The sequence below is a fragment of the Danaus plexippus genome, chromosome 24, assembly GCF_018135715.1.
Source record: "Danaus plexippus chromosome 24, MEX_DaPlex, whole genome shotgun sequence".
In the NCBI taxonomy this organism is placed as follows: Eukaryota; Metazoa; Arthropoda; class Insecta; order Lepidoptera; family Nymphalidae; genus Danaus; species Danaus plexippus.
In genome coordinates, this window is record NC_083552.1 from 908,639 (window position 1) to 924,307 (window position 15,669).

The 15,669-nt window shown below is 29.8% G+C and overlaps 1 protein-coding gene across 4 annotated transcripts in view; it reads left to right on the forward strand.

Moving 5' to 3' along the window:
• The window catches only part of LOC116775987 (paired box protein Pax-5), a 52,130-nt gene that overhangs the window by 14,109 nt on the left and 22,352 nt on the right, over positions 1 to 15,669 (forward strand). For 3 of the 4 annotated variants that reach the window (XM_032669058.2, XM_061524424.1, XM_061524423.1), the window contains exons 2-3: positions 38 to 530; positions 879 to 932. In XM_032669058.2, coding sequence (XP_032524949.1) covers positions 380 to 530; positions 879 to 932 — 205 coding nt within the window. In that variant the 5' untranslated portion in view covers positions 38 to 379. The remainder of the gene's footprint in view (positions 1 to 37; positions 531 to 878; positions 933 to 15,669) is intronic. The other variant, XM_061524425.1, reaches the window with a different exon arrangement.

Consider the following 15,669-nt stretch of genomic DNA (forward strand, 5'->3'; position numbering starts at 1 on the left):
GGCGTATTTTTTTTTTACTTTTTTCTCCTTGTTACAGAGAAGATGTTGAAAAAACGCAGTAAAATACGCAAGAGAAGGTGACATCGAGTGTGAACAGACTCCATCAACGTATAATACTCCGAAAATCCTCTTAGTTTAAGTGCTGGGACTATTTAAACATCGAACTCAGTGCAACGACTGGCTGAAAATTATTTACACAGTGAGGCTATTGGTGGATTATAAAAAAATAATAAATTGTGCTTTTCCATTGGTGAAATTTGAAAAAAAAACTGAAATTGTGCATCACTGATTGGTGGAAATTCTTGATAAGCATAGTGAAGCATTCGGTGGCAATTTGTAAAGGAACAATTGTGTTGAGATCGCTAGATAGTGTTATGCCATGGATTTGCACGCACCCCTCGTTGTCCACGGGTATGAGAGTCATGCGCCGCTGTTGGAGGTCGAGGGTCTGGACCCCCACAGTCCTCAGAAGGTGCTCATCCACGCGCCCATTCAGGGCCAGGAGATGATGAACGAGCATCGGAATGGAGGTGACACAAACATATTATATTTAAAATAAATCACTGTCTTCTTTTTGGATATAAATTTTGTTAACGAGATCTAAGACTTTCGCGAGTACTCATTCAAATGAAACTAATATTTTTCGTATTACTTCGCGTATTTAATTATTTAAACTACATACTCCCGACGTGTCGGTTACTATGCAGCAATCGTGATCACGAGCTGGCGAGATGAGAATGATTCTCATAGTATAAAAAAAAAATTTGGTACGCGTAGTAATCCGATACTACTAGTTTCATTTATATACATTTTGTTAGCGTTAAATATATTATTTGTATAGTTGTATCGTTCGGAACAGATGGTCTGATCTGATGTAGAGTTTGATTTCACAGACGAGCAGTTCCACGCGCACAGCAGCCAGAGCGGAGATGGTAAGATAAATATTATTATATATTATAACGCTGTATAAAGATAACAGTACATACAGAAGGTTAAGCTTTGAGTCAGTCAAATGAGTCACAGCAACAACAAAATGGTTCATAGAATGTATATGAAAATAATTTTGATATATTTTCCGTGCCCTTCATAATTATTATTGCCTTATAATGTAACAAACACTTAATTATTTAGTGTGAAAGTTTAATTTAAACAACATTTTCAGAATTCATATTCTTTACATTATAACGTACATTAATATTGAAAAAGATAGAATTAAGACATCACTCTATATTTTATCGTAAGAGACAACATTATTCCTTCAAAATTATACATAAAAATTCACCAGTTTGTATAACTTGTATATTTTCCAATGTAACCGAGTTTTAATCTTTAAAAGATGAGTCATACGTAATTGCAAAAAATATATATATTGTTATTAAATCATTAGTTTCCATTAATTTATTATTGACCTACATAATTTGATTACGTTCGTATACCTTATGTTAGTGCCATATTCGACAACTTTCTCGATATGTCTAGCGAGGCGACTATTCTTATATAACCCAGATGAATCATTTGCTAGCTATGAACCGTTCCTGCGGCGTCACTGCGAGCGACAGACGCCAATCACAATCATAACGTTTTTAATTGAATTCATTGAAACTAATTTTAAATCTTTATTTAAATCTTAGAAGGGTATAAACAAGGAATAATATCTTGCATTTTTTTTTAATTATATGTGTTTTTTTACAACAAACGTCCACGTGATATAGACACGATAGTTGTTGAACGCTATCACTGGCACCGCGCCCTGCTCCAACAAAACGTCAGCCGGCGGGCAAGTAATTTCACAGCGATTTAGTCAAGTGTACTCGCATAAAAAACCCCATAAAAAGCTATCCATTCACCATCGTACACGAACGACTTGAATGAAACACCATGGATTCCACTTGGAAACTGATCATTTTGACATTTAATCTTCATTTAAAACATACATTTACAGTATTATCATCACAATTAATAATATTTTCGGTTCAAACAAGTTTTCTAAATTGAAATTCTAATTTGAATGTTACATAAAACCTTCCAGAAGTTTCTCTCGTCCCCGATAACAGCGGTCACGCGCGTTGAAAGCGAATTTGCTTAAAAAACGTCAGACTAAAGGGTTACCCAGTTTTATACTAGAGATACATAAAAAGTATATATTGTTATTATCTCATTATATTTATTTTTATTAAACGTTATAATTTCTAATATTGTAACCAAAAAAAATATATATATTTTTTAATAATACATGCATACATGCATACATATAAATCTTTAATATGGACAAGTGTTAATAATTAAGGCTTAACAAATAATAAATATCATCCAAATTAAATTATATAAAACCTTAAAGATATCTGTGATATAATATATATATATTATCTGTTAACAATCTGACAGATAAGGTAAAGTCAGCTGAGATGTTTGTATCTCAGTGTAATTGATATCTGGACCGCAGCCACTTCCCTGGGAACCAGTTCGAATCCAGATTACACACGGTTTTTTATGTCGCTGGCAATCGATTAAGATTGTATTCATATCTCGATGGACTGATTTTGATAAAACTCTTATAGAGCTATAGTTCAAAATTCGATTATTCATATAATATTTTGTTATAAACATGACTGTGAAATTTGTGCTGTTTATGGATGTCATCACTATCTTTACGATGATAAATAAAATAATTTTTTTATTACATCCAAAAAAAAAAAAATTTCGGAAGCTTTCTTCGATGACAAGAAAAACATACATATATACAATAATATATATTTTTTACTTAAATGCATATTATCATATCCTAGCAATAATTTTTAAACATTCATTTTATTTCAGCTGTTTCAAATAATAACTCTGCATCACTATGTATTTAATTGCAAGTATATAATATTTTGAAATAAATTTAACGATAAAAGCAAAAGTCGTTACATCCTGACTTAATTCCAAAGGTCACCGGTTCGATTCCCGTCGCGGAACTAATGCAGTGACTCGTGACTTCCGAGGCTTGAGAGCTATCTTTGCATTTTTTGTCCTTCCTGAGGACATACCTCCAATACCCACAGAATTTTTCTTACGGATGCGATGAAAGTAATATATATCAAATCGTAATAAATTACTTTTGATAATAATATTATTTTACTACAAGATTTATCGTTAACTAAAACTACTGCTGTCAAAGTATTAGTGACAAATTAGAACGTTTGTTCAGTGCTAATATTATATAGGGTGAGTCTGTTTGTTTGTTTATCTTCGTAATTAATGGTGTAATATGGGAAAATTCTTTTAATGAATACACTGTATTTATCTAAAAAGGCCATATACTTAATATTATTACGGTAGGATTGGAGCAAAGTCTAATTGAAAATTAACGAAATATAAGGAAAATTATACCATTTCAATGTTTAATATTAAAGCAGGTTAAAATACAATGTAGTACTACCCTCACAATAAGTTTGTTACTTCTAACTACCTACGAACAGTTTTCTGTTGACATATATAATACTTCGCAAATGACAGTTTCATCGTAGGTTTATTGATTAAGTTGGAAACGTTAACGTCACGTGTATTGTTTGATGATTGGGACTCGTTTAATGTGTACTGTTTTCTTACCATAAGTTTGAATAAACAAACGAAATACACACACTGTCTAGTTTTTTAGATCTACGCCCACTTACGATCCAATCACGGTGTTAATTGATAGTAAAGTCAGTGATAATTCGATTTACAGTTTCAGATTTGTTTTTCAATTTTCGACGTTACTTCAAATAATGTGTTACAAGATGGCTGAAGCCAGTGTTTATAGTTTTCAAATACAGGTTGATACTTAAAGGTTGCCATTACAAAATTACAATTCTTCAGTATTATAATAAATTATAATCAATCATAAAAATAATAAGGATTATAGTATATTACAATTAGTACGGTGCAGAGGGCGCCACTTGTAACACTGTCCATCACGTGATGGAGCTGATCCTAGGTTTAACCTGGGTTATCTGATGGATGAAGAGGAAATCAGATTATAAATATAAGATATACATATATATATTTATATATATATTGCGTATAATGTATGTACGAGAGTTTAATGAGGCGAAACGTTCATCAAAGGAGACTATTAGTGAAAGATAGCGATGTACATACACTTATACTGTGGACTTAGGCAAAGAATTATACACTCTTCCTACATATATTTTAGTTTATAGTTGTTTTATTTTATGGTTTATCTTATTTATATTCATTTATTTAATGGAAAATAATATGAACAATATATAGAAAATAATCTTTAAAATATTTGTAAAATATATTCTCTTAAATACTAAAGATCTAAGTATTGACGAAGGACAATATCTAAGAGACTAAGAACTAATCTCGACTTCAAATTATATCCGCACAGAGCTCTTTATAACCTGGATATAATATTCACTAATTATTGATAAAGATTAAACAAAAAAGTAATGGAAATAAAATTTCACACTAAACTTTAATTGTTTTTTTATAATCAAAGGGAAACTAAGAAATTTAGTATATATACATGTGTACCCAAGTCCATATAGTCAGTGGTGTATGTTTATGAGATAATTTGTCAATACATCGATCGATAGCTAGGATCGTGTCAATTAATTAACTGGACATGCTCGTATACTAAGTATGAGACTTCTTTATTACGAGACTCTTATAAGAAAAGCTGTCGCAGCCTTATTTTTATACTAAGTAGATAAATAACTTCAGTAGTAAAGATTATAGCAATAATAAATGATAATTTTTTTTAATATATTTAAGAATAAAACCTTTATAAGTATGCGTAAAAATATATATGAATATTTCATAAACAGTCTTTGTCTATATGAAAGTTAGAGCAAGATAGACTGTAGTCCGTTTATGGGGTAAGTGCGAGCGAGATGTTTAATGCAAAAAATTTGGGATGACAGGGACGCACTGCTTGACAACATGTTCGGATAGTTGGATCAGCAATCTTAAATATCTGTATTTTTTTTTAATATTAAATTTTACCACATTAAAAAAATATATTACGAAACAAAGCAATTTCTTGTATCAGTAACGAAAATTTTAACGAGTTGATACTGTTATTACCATGTAGCTGTTGCGTTATATTTTTAAAACAGGTATTTTCGTGATGTAAGTGTAATTATGTACGAGTTTATAGTTTCGTATGACTCAATTCTACTTGAATGTGTAGTAATTGGATTCAATCTAGGCTCGTATTAGGATAGTTTTGATAAAAAACTTTAATTAATGACCGCTAGCCGGTTGTTCGATCAGATAAAGTGTTGTGGGTAATTGTAGTGGGTAAATATATAATAAATTTAAGCTTTTGATACAAATAAAAACGCTATACGGTTTCGATAAAATATTCTGGCTTGTATAAAAAAAAGCTGTAAATAATGTATCTTTTGTTGGTTATCCATAAATAAATAAATAAATATTAATTAACCACAGTTGATAATTACAATATTTTGTGAATGTTTATCGTTTATTACCAGGGACTGTAGTCACTTTAATATAATAATTATTAGTATATCGATTTCTATAGAACTATCAATTTATATAGAAAAAAATACAAAAATCAAGTATGAATATCACAATTCTTCTCAGTTCTCAGTTTTATAGTCAATCTATTCAAAGAGCGAGTACATCATTTTTAACTGACATTAAATTATACATTTTATATAAAAAAAGTCACTTTACAAAAATACTATTAAAATAAAGACATAATTAATCAAATTAAAAATTAAAATATGTATGTTCCCAAAAAAATGAAAATAAGGTTTTCGGATAACAAAAAAAAATAAAAAACGCTATGTATCGTCCGAACTTTAGTTTCATTTTAATGAGTGCTCGCGAAAATCTTAGATATCATTATGAATTCAAAAAAAAAAAAATGAATATGAATAAAAAAAATAAATATATAAATATAATCCGGGATGAGTATCCGATCTCCACTACCCGGACGCCACGTGCTGTAGAGGGTGTTTTGATGTCGCGGCGCGCGGTCGACCGGCACGACCAACATATACAGACACGAAAAACATATAAATATATATAAAAAATATATAAAAATAAAACATACTTACTATGCGATTATGTTAATGTGAAGAAAAAATTTTTAATCAAAGTGATCCAATACGCGCCTTTTTTTTTATTAATTCATATTCCGTGCAATTTATTGTGTCATGTGATATATGTGATGTGAATTATCAAGGTATTGAAGATATACAGTGTAAATTTTTTTTTGTTCATAAAAATCACGTTATTTTCTAAATACAATGAATATATGAAACGGGCGTGCGTAAAAAATAATTAACGAAATAGTTATATTATGTATATGAAATACAATTTATAAAAAAATATGAAAATAATAAATAACTAATTAAATAACAACCATAATATTAATAAATCGCAAAAAAATATCCGATAGTTAAATTTGTCGTATAGAATAAAAAAAACTGAATTTATTTCATAAATAATGTACAAATAAATATTTTACAACAACTTCTCTCTTACGATATCTAAAAACATACTTCTAACATTAATTATATATAATATATTCATACTTAAAGCATAACTAACATTATTATATACAAAAAAAAAAACATCAATAGATAATCAATTAATATTACTTAAAAGATTTTCAATGAAAACTTTATTATGGGCTAACTAAAAGGTTTATGATGTAATTCTGAATCCGCCGGCGAACATACAAACACATATACGTATATATGTATATCTTATATGTATATTGTATAAACAGATTATGTTCTGTAAAGTAAAACGCCGTGTAAAATTATACATACGGACAATATAATGTTACTCCGTCTGTATCAGATAACATTACTTTTAGAAGTCGTATCTAGATTATATATACATATATAAAAAATAATTTGCTGTATATATTCTTATAAGATTACTTTGGCTGAAATCCAAAGTTATTTTTATTATTTCGTGTTATACGACCTCTTTGAGTTTAAATGCCAAGCAAAAAATATAAAAAGTATGGAATTTTGAATATTATATATCTTCTAATAAAATAAATATTTAAATTTGAATCAAAATACAATTTAATTTCAAGCGTTCATTAAATGTTTATTATTTTTAAAATTATTATCATTCATGCCAAAATATATGCAAAAGAATTTTTTTGCATTAAGTACTGTAAATTACGCGCAGTTCTATACAAAAATGTAAAAAAAAACGCTCATATGTAACGGGCATTATAATATATATACTGTTTTGTTAATAACATCTAATAAATACGTAATTTTATTTAAATAATTGACAATACTCCCACGGAGGCGGACATCTTGGATAACAGATATTCGATATGTCACAATCCATTGGTTCATTACGATTCGACCGTAAAATGTTCCTAAAAATTATTAATCATTATTCATTCCTTGATACATTAACACGTACTTTTGAATTTAGAACAATTCCGTTGGACTTGGAAAAAGAAGCAATTTGATATATTTTTTTTTAATTTCATCAATTCTCAGTTAAGATTAAAGCGTAAAGGAATTTTGAAATCGTGTTCCATTTTCAAATTTGTTTTTTTTTTATGAAACATATAGAACTTTACTCGGTATAGTGATTTAAAATGTGATGTGTTCGGAACTTGAGATTTGAAGTGATTAATGCAATTGTGTGTTAATATTCTGCCAATGTATACTAAACTATACTAAACTATATACTATACTAACTAAACTATACTAAACTATATACTATACTAAACTTCATATTATTCGTATATTTATATTTAAATCGTACAAGTTTAACCGTTAGTATTTCTAATTACAGTTGTATTTAATACGCATGAAAGCCTTGCGACAATCAAGTGATAATCCCCTGTTTCCTTATTAACTATAACTCGGTCATTCTCGTGAGAAAACAAGCATATAGATCCACCTGCCGCTGTTCAACCGGAAAACTAGTGCTCAAACAGCGGAAAATGGTCTAAAAACAGCCGAAATTAAACCAAACAAATCGGTTTTTAACGACCAATAGACGTCTCTATTTTTGACTTTCACGCCCCGTTTTAGACGCATTCTGATAGTTGAGACAGTAATTATCCGACAATGATATCGGCTGTATAGTTCAATACCGGATACATTTTTAATCTGTGTAGAAAAAAAGACATTCGATTATAAATTATGTTGATAATAATAGAAGTGCGGTGACGATTAATTTGGAACATGGCAAGATTTGAGTGAGGTTTGTAATGAGTGTTTATAGTGATTGAGTGTTGAGTGAAGTGTTCAAGCTGGAGGGTCAAAGTAAGGCGACCTTCGCCGCCCTGTTTGGGCTCCGGGCCGGCGGCGTGGACCTCTCCGCCGCCTACAGATACAACCAGAACATGATGGAGTATTACACATGTAAGACTACAACACACAAACATACAACCGGTTTAATCTATGCTCTACCATATACGAATGTAGAGTCATACAATACTTATTACAACAGACACACTCGAACCGGCTTACTCAATACTCTACCATTAATATCAATTAGCAACACGCTCTAAATTACGCAATATATAATACATCCAAGATAATCATATAAGAACCATCATATTTAGATGAGCAATATGCTATATAAAAGGCTCCCCATGATGTTACAGTATTATAACATAGAGACGACAAACATAAAATGCCTCAAAACAATCATGTTGTCCATAAAGCAGAGAGTAACATCACCGCACATCTGGGCCGTGATTTCATAAAACACCCGAAAAATTTCCCTCCGAATGGATCGTTTGATATCAGCCAATGAGGAGGCTGTGCTGCGGCGGGAGGGCGAGGGCAGAGCCGTGATTGGCCGCTTGATGGGAGGGAACTCTATGCTGGTGTGAGTGAGGTCAATTTAGCGGGCAGACTGGTACCCCGCGGCATACGAGTCAAGCAAATTGGGATATGACTCTATATTCAGATTTTATATGGATATTATACGGATTATGTAGAGCCTGTGCTGTATGGACGGATCGTAATTCGAGTTATCTTTTATGTTAGCGCTCTGGTAACATTATTATGAAATATGTGGCCTATTACGATTATATTATGATATAAAATTGAAAACATTTTAATCTTCGTTGGTATATAGGAATTGTTTAGGATAAACCTAATTAAAAAGTAACTAATATATATTATCTTTGAACAATCTTTGCGTCTAAAGCTATGATAGAGTTATATTTTACCTAAAAAGAAATCTCTACCCTCTAGAGTAAAAACTAATATCTTTTTCGTCTCTACTTTTTATTTTTTTATTTTTTTAAAAGTTATCTGACAGCCGTCACCACTTTAATTTATATTTTATAAAGTTAATTAATAATTTGGGATTATTTCTATCCATTACTTAATTGTATTAGTAAGAAATACCTATTTTAAATATAATTTCATATAATGCTCTTGATATTTAGTTACTCTTAAAGTCATGTAGGTATTATTAAGAGATTTTCATTTGTAGTCTCGATTAATGTAAATTACATTCATATATTTAATGAAATATATTAACCTCAACATATCTAAACATTAAAATCAAATGACAGTGAAATAAAAAAAAATCACAAAAGAGTTCTGACAATGGCTTAAAAAAAAACAACTTCCTGGAAAATAACCAGTCATAGATCACGATCAAGACGACGAGCCGTACACAGACGTACACACATATAAAAACCTTATAACAATGGACTAGAGTTTATATTACAATGACATGTTGCACCGGTAATACGAGACGAATTATATACGATGGTCTCATATGACACACACACAAGCAATAACTATATTACACACGCACACATTCAAACAGCGACTACATTACACATACAGAAAGAAACACACACACACACACATGAATAGAACATTAACGAGCATCAACAACTACACACACAGAGTCGTCCACACACGTGTAACACACACACGCAATCCGGCCACGTGATTGGCGCTGCGCCCGCGCATATATCACCCTCCGCACAGATTCTAGAAAGGTGTTACGGTTTCAACACATAACTAGTTATGTCGGCCGTACGTGTTATATAAACAATCTGATATATTAGTGTGTAATAAAACTTATATTACACTATATTCATTATAAATAGAAAGTCCTATTTGTTTGTTATTTAATTAGATTCATACGGAACAAAATTATTCTAACATTATTTCACTATATAATGTATAGTGCTGTACATTTATATATATGTGTTACAAAAGCATATTTTTTAAACAGATGACGTCATAGATATCTATTCATTATCAAAACCCACGAATTAAGTAGATTTTTATGATGAAAACTTACAATGGTAGTCGCTTCCGGTTATATGATAATGATGCTTACTATAACACAACCATACACACACACACACACACACACACACACACACATATATATATATATATATATATTAGTATATTACTTGTTGGAAGTCGCATAAGAAGTTTCACTTCAATACTGGGAATCGCTCAAATATTTTAGGTCACTTTCAAAAAATGTTATTGTTAGACTTAACGTTATATATAATGTCCTTATATTACACAGTCACTATTATGTACCCGAGACAGTTAAAAAAACTATTGGAAATAATATAATATATTATATTATATTACGTGAAGAAAAAAACACGCAAAATATTATTAAGTTCTATTCAATATTACATGTCTTTAATATAAATATCTGTAGTTTTTAATTTAAAAAAACTATACGATAACTTCGTGTACATAAATTTGTCCGAATCTCAGCTATACAGGATGTTATAATTGTGTTTTTTAATAGTCATATCGAACTGGGATCGTTTGAAAATCGTTTTATTGAGAAAAAATCGATTACAATTAAACATTGTACACATTATCAAGACATTTTTATCTCGTCTTTTTAAACCAATACGTTTCTTGTAAACTATCTGACGTCGGGAAGAATTATTAAATCAAAATTAGTTTTATATTTCAAAAACTTATATGTTATAATATTTTTAAAATATATGTTTAAATAATATTAGTTTCTGATATAGAATCTGATTTATTTATTTTTATATAGTGGATACTAATTGTACGTTAATACATGATTTCTTAATATTTAAGGTTTTAAAGAGAAATACTTCACAGGCTGCACTAATAGTTCCTTAAAATCATAATTGATTACACATAAAAGATAAAATATATAAAAATCGATTTTATTCAACAGTATTAAGTTGTTGTAGACTTCATGTTTCCTTCCGTTCGAAGATTTATAACATTGCAATGAAAATATTTGTATAAATAAAAATAAATTAATGTTTAAATTATAATCAAAGTCAATGTATAAGCGAATGAACTATATTTTAAATGTATATATATATTGGTATCTTAAAAAAGGTTATTTATCTTAATGTATGAAGAATATAATTTATATAATAATAACTCTGTCGGATTTAAATCCGATTCCGATAACATCTGAGCCAGACGTTCAAATTGTCCAAGGTCAGATGAGATCATATGACCCCATGGAAAGGGCATGGGTGTGCGCCTGCGCATGACGACGACTCACCTTGAACATCACCAGGGGATGGAAGGTGGTGCAGGTGGGAGTAAAACATTATCGTGTTATAAATAATTACATAGTGGATTTTATAATTTACTATATTAAACGGAAAATTTTCAAACAATATATATCTCTGATAGAGTTATATCTAGAATTAATTATATATTATGTAACGGCTATTTATATTATATTTTTGAATTATAAATAATGCATATATATAATATTTTATTTTATTATGCATATATATAAACTTGACGTTGTTTGAGATAAAAGTTACACGTATAACCGTCAGTTAAATTGCCAGCTTAGCTAACTACAACCCAATGAAGGTATATCCACAGTGATCTAGACCAAAAAAGGCATTAGTAAAAGGTAGGGTGTTCATCCCGGCGTGACGGGCACTATACAGGATGGTCAAAATAAATATTCAACATAAAATATACGGTTAAAGTTCAGAAAACATTATTAACCATATAAAAAATACAAAGTGTGAAAAATAATATTATATATATGTTGATGTGAATAAATACTTTTAAAATATAATGTATAGCAAAGTTAGGCTTTGTGAATACAAGAAAGTTTAGAAAAATACACATATAGATTGAAGAAAAACACATTATTTTTTTGTTGTTTATGATATGTATACATATGTATATGACGCTCTAAGAACTCCCATACCACTTGGGATGTGTTATAAGAATTTTTCACTTATAAATACGATTTCCCAAAAAAAATACACAAAAAGAGGCTTCAAGTGAACAATATTATATACTCGGTAGTAATAAATAATAATTTTCATATATATGTATATTCAAAATTCTAGGTGATATATATATTTAAAACGTCATAATTTTTATATAATTGATTCCATAGATTTCTTTACTGATGCTAAGTATGTATGTATATCGTATTACTCTCTCATACTTTTTGAGATCGTTTCTCGTTCTTGAATTATTTCTTTGAGACAGCACTCTTCCTGTTATTCTTCTGAATTCTTTATAATCGCACTATCCAAGTTTGAAACAACATCCTCATAAACATCATAATCAATATATAAAAAACAAAATAAAAATAATTGTATCATAAAATCAAATACAACATTGTTACACAGACAATGGTGAATTCGAAAACACTCAAATCAAATATAAAATACCCTCACAGGAAACGGCAGCTTCCGTCCCTACGTATTTGACGGTAGCTAACTTTCAAATTGACATCACTATGACAGTTATGTATAATTATACATTGATAAATACTAATAATATCAACTAGATATAGATAGCTTTCAACTAGATTGAATTGGATCTAGATGAAGAAGGATTTGTGAATATATTGATATTATGTATATATAAATTTAAATGTTTAAATGCAATATTTGTATTAAATTCCCATATCATTATGCGGATAATGATCTCCAAGGCTCGCGAGTATTCATTGAAATAAAACTAGTATTATCGGATTTAATACGTTTTTTTATTATTGTATTAATGTCACAGACATTCTCATCTCGTCTGCCCGTGATCACGGTTGCTGCGAAGTAACCGAAACGTTGGGAGTTTCGTAGAATAAAAAAAATACAATGTTACCTACTTTTATTTAAATATGCGGATTTATTACGAGAGGTCTAATTTAGCCACGTGTTTCATTTATTAAATATTAAGCTCTTATATGTATATAAATTTTAAAGTTATTGTTAGTTATATTTATATATATTTTACACATATTTCAATGTATCTTTTTCGGATATCTCGAAATTTTGTGATATTTCCAATAAGCCTGCTATATAATAAATTTTTGTTGATTGAATCGTTGAAAACTATCATATATATTTTTATTATTATTACTTTATATATATATTATAATACATACATATTTTTATACGCTTCAGTTTTCTTGATTAGATCAATCATTACATTGTATGAGTGTTATTGAGCGTCATATAACTTTTAACATAATAAATACATAAGAGATATTTATAAAATATATATAGTTTTTATATACCTTGTTATATTAGCAATATTATATCTACGAAGATTACCTAACAGAAAAAAGACTGTCTCTGCATAACCTATTTAACTTATAATACTAAAAATACCGTGCACTATGCTCCCAATTCCCAGAACAATTTCAAGGAATAATTAAAAAAACTCATTATCCCCAAAAAATATCCGACAAAGAGCCCTTGTAATTAAGTGTAACGACAAGATGGCGCGGAAGGAGCTGGGAGCGGAAACCCTCCAGGTGTCGCGCTCCTTGTCGGATATAGTCGGATTTACTTGAAATATGGATTTGGGCGTGTTGGATATTTAGAAAACGGATTTATATAACAAACATGGCGACGGGATTGTTATAGTTATAATAATTGCACGTTTTTATTAATCTTAGCTTGTATATTGAAAGAAATATATTAATATTAATACGAATTACTCATTTGAACCGAATATACCTAATTACGAATATATGTAAGTAGTTAAATTAAACAGTCAAATAATTATTTGAACGGTTAACGAAGCGGTCAATTTAAACTTCATCAGTAATGAAACTGATAGTGACATTATATTGGCAATACAAAATGTCGGAATTATGTTATCCGACCAGAATTACGGAAATATTTTCATATATTCTATTTGAAATTTAATAAACATTGAATGGTTGAATTTCCTTTATGTTTAGTCTAAGTTCACATCGTTACTACAAACGTATCATAGACAGAGCCTTAAATCTACACCTCGGTCGCAAGTACCAGGCGCTGTAGAAGGTCTTCTCCTGAAACGCGATGGACCCGGCACCAGCACGGTGAATCCATGGAGTGATGAGAGGTTTCGTCTCATGTTATTGAATAAAAAACGTGAAACGCTTCGTACGCAGTCACGATGCAAAGCTACAATAACACTGTCGCAACTGAGTACGTTCATGTGTAATATTTTATACAAAATCCTTCATAACCTATTGTACATTTATTTTATTATGATATATTTTTAATTTCTAGTTTATTATTGAAAATCAATGTACGAGTCTTTAATATCGGTTTTCTTGTAAAGTATTCTCTAACATGATCCGTCGAGGTAAATAACAATATGTTTACAAAGTCTGCTTAATCTGGATCCAATTCAATCTAGTTGAAAGCAATGTACATCTAGTTGGAATTAATCCGTATAGTCAAACAAGACACTGAGCGTTTCAAATAAATAATCTCTAAATCTATGAATAGCAATAATGCAATTGGACACTTCTTGGTCTGTCCTAATCACGGTTGCTTAAGGAACCGAAACGTCGGGATTACGTAGATAGATAGATGTAAAATAATGAAAAAACGCGTACTATCCGAAAAACTTTTAATCATTTAAAGAAATGAATATACTCGTCATGATCAACAACGTCATGATCACAGCCTCTTTAACTTAAAGAGCATAACTCGAACCTTATAAAATTACGAGATTTATGTATTGCGAGTATTTTGACTTAACTAATATAACATGGACAATAGATGCGATACTTTAACAGGTTCTACTATAAGCCATAAATCTAATTTGATTTGATAAATCAGATGTAAATATTACTCTGTATTTACTTTGTCTCAACTATTTTCTATAACTAAACCTCTATATTTGGAAATTAAAATTAATTTAAATGAAACATGGTTTTTTAAACACGTTTTTTTTTATAACTATTTGTCAAACAACAAGACTAACTGACGGATACTTTCATCTGACTGCCAAACCTTCTCGTCTGTCCGTGATGACGGTTGCTGTAAAGGAACCGTAAAGTCGGGATTGTGTTGTATAAAATATAAAAACGCCTGGTAACCGATAAGCTTAGTTACAATTAAATAAGTACAGTCGACTGTCTTAAGTATCCTTATGGTATACAAATATTTATTATATATATACGTAAGGTTTACAGATTGTTATGAGATTTCATCTCAGAGCGCATTGCTCCTTGGGCGTTATCGATCCAACTATCAGACTGCTACAGACTGTATTTAGAACAACTCGTTTTCGGCCACTATATTATAGTGTGATAAATTGAAAAAAATACATTTATATCATTGTTTAAAATAAATACGTTTAAACATTAGTATGCAAAACTCAATGAAACAAAGCTTTATTTGTTCCGCATACAATAATTTGAATAGATAGGTAATTGTGCTTTGTTTGTATGTATGTA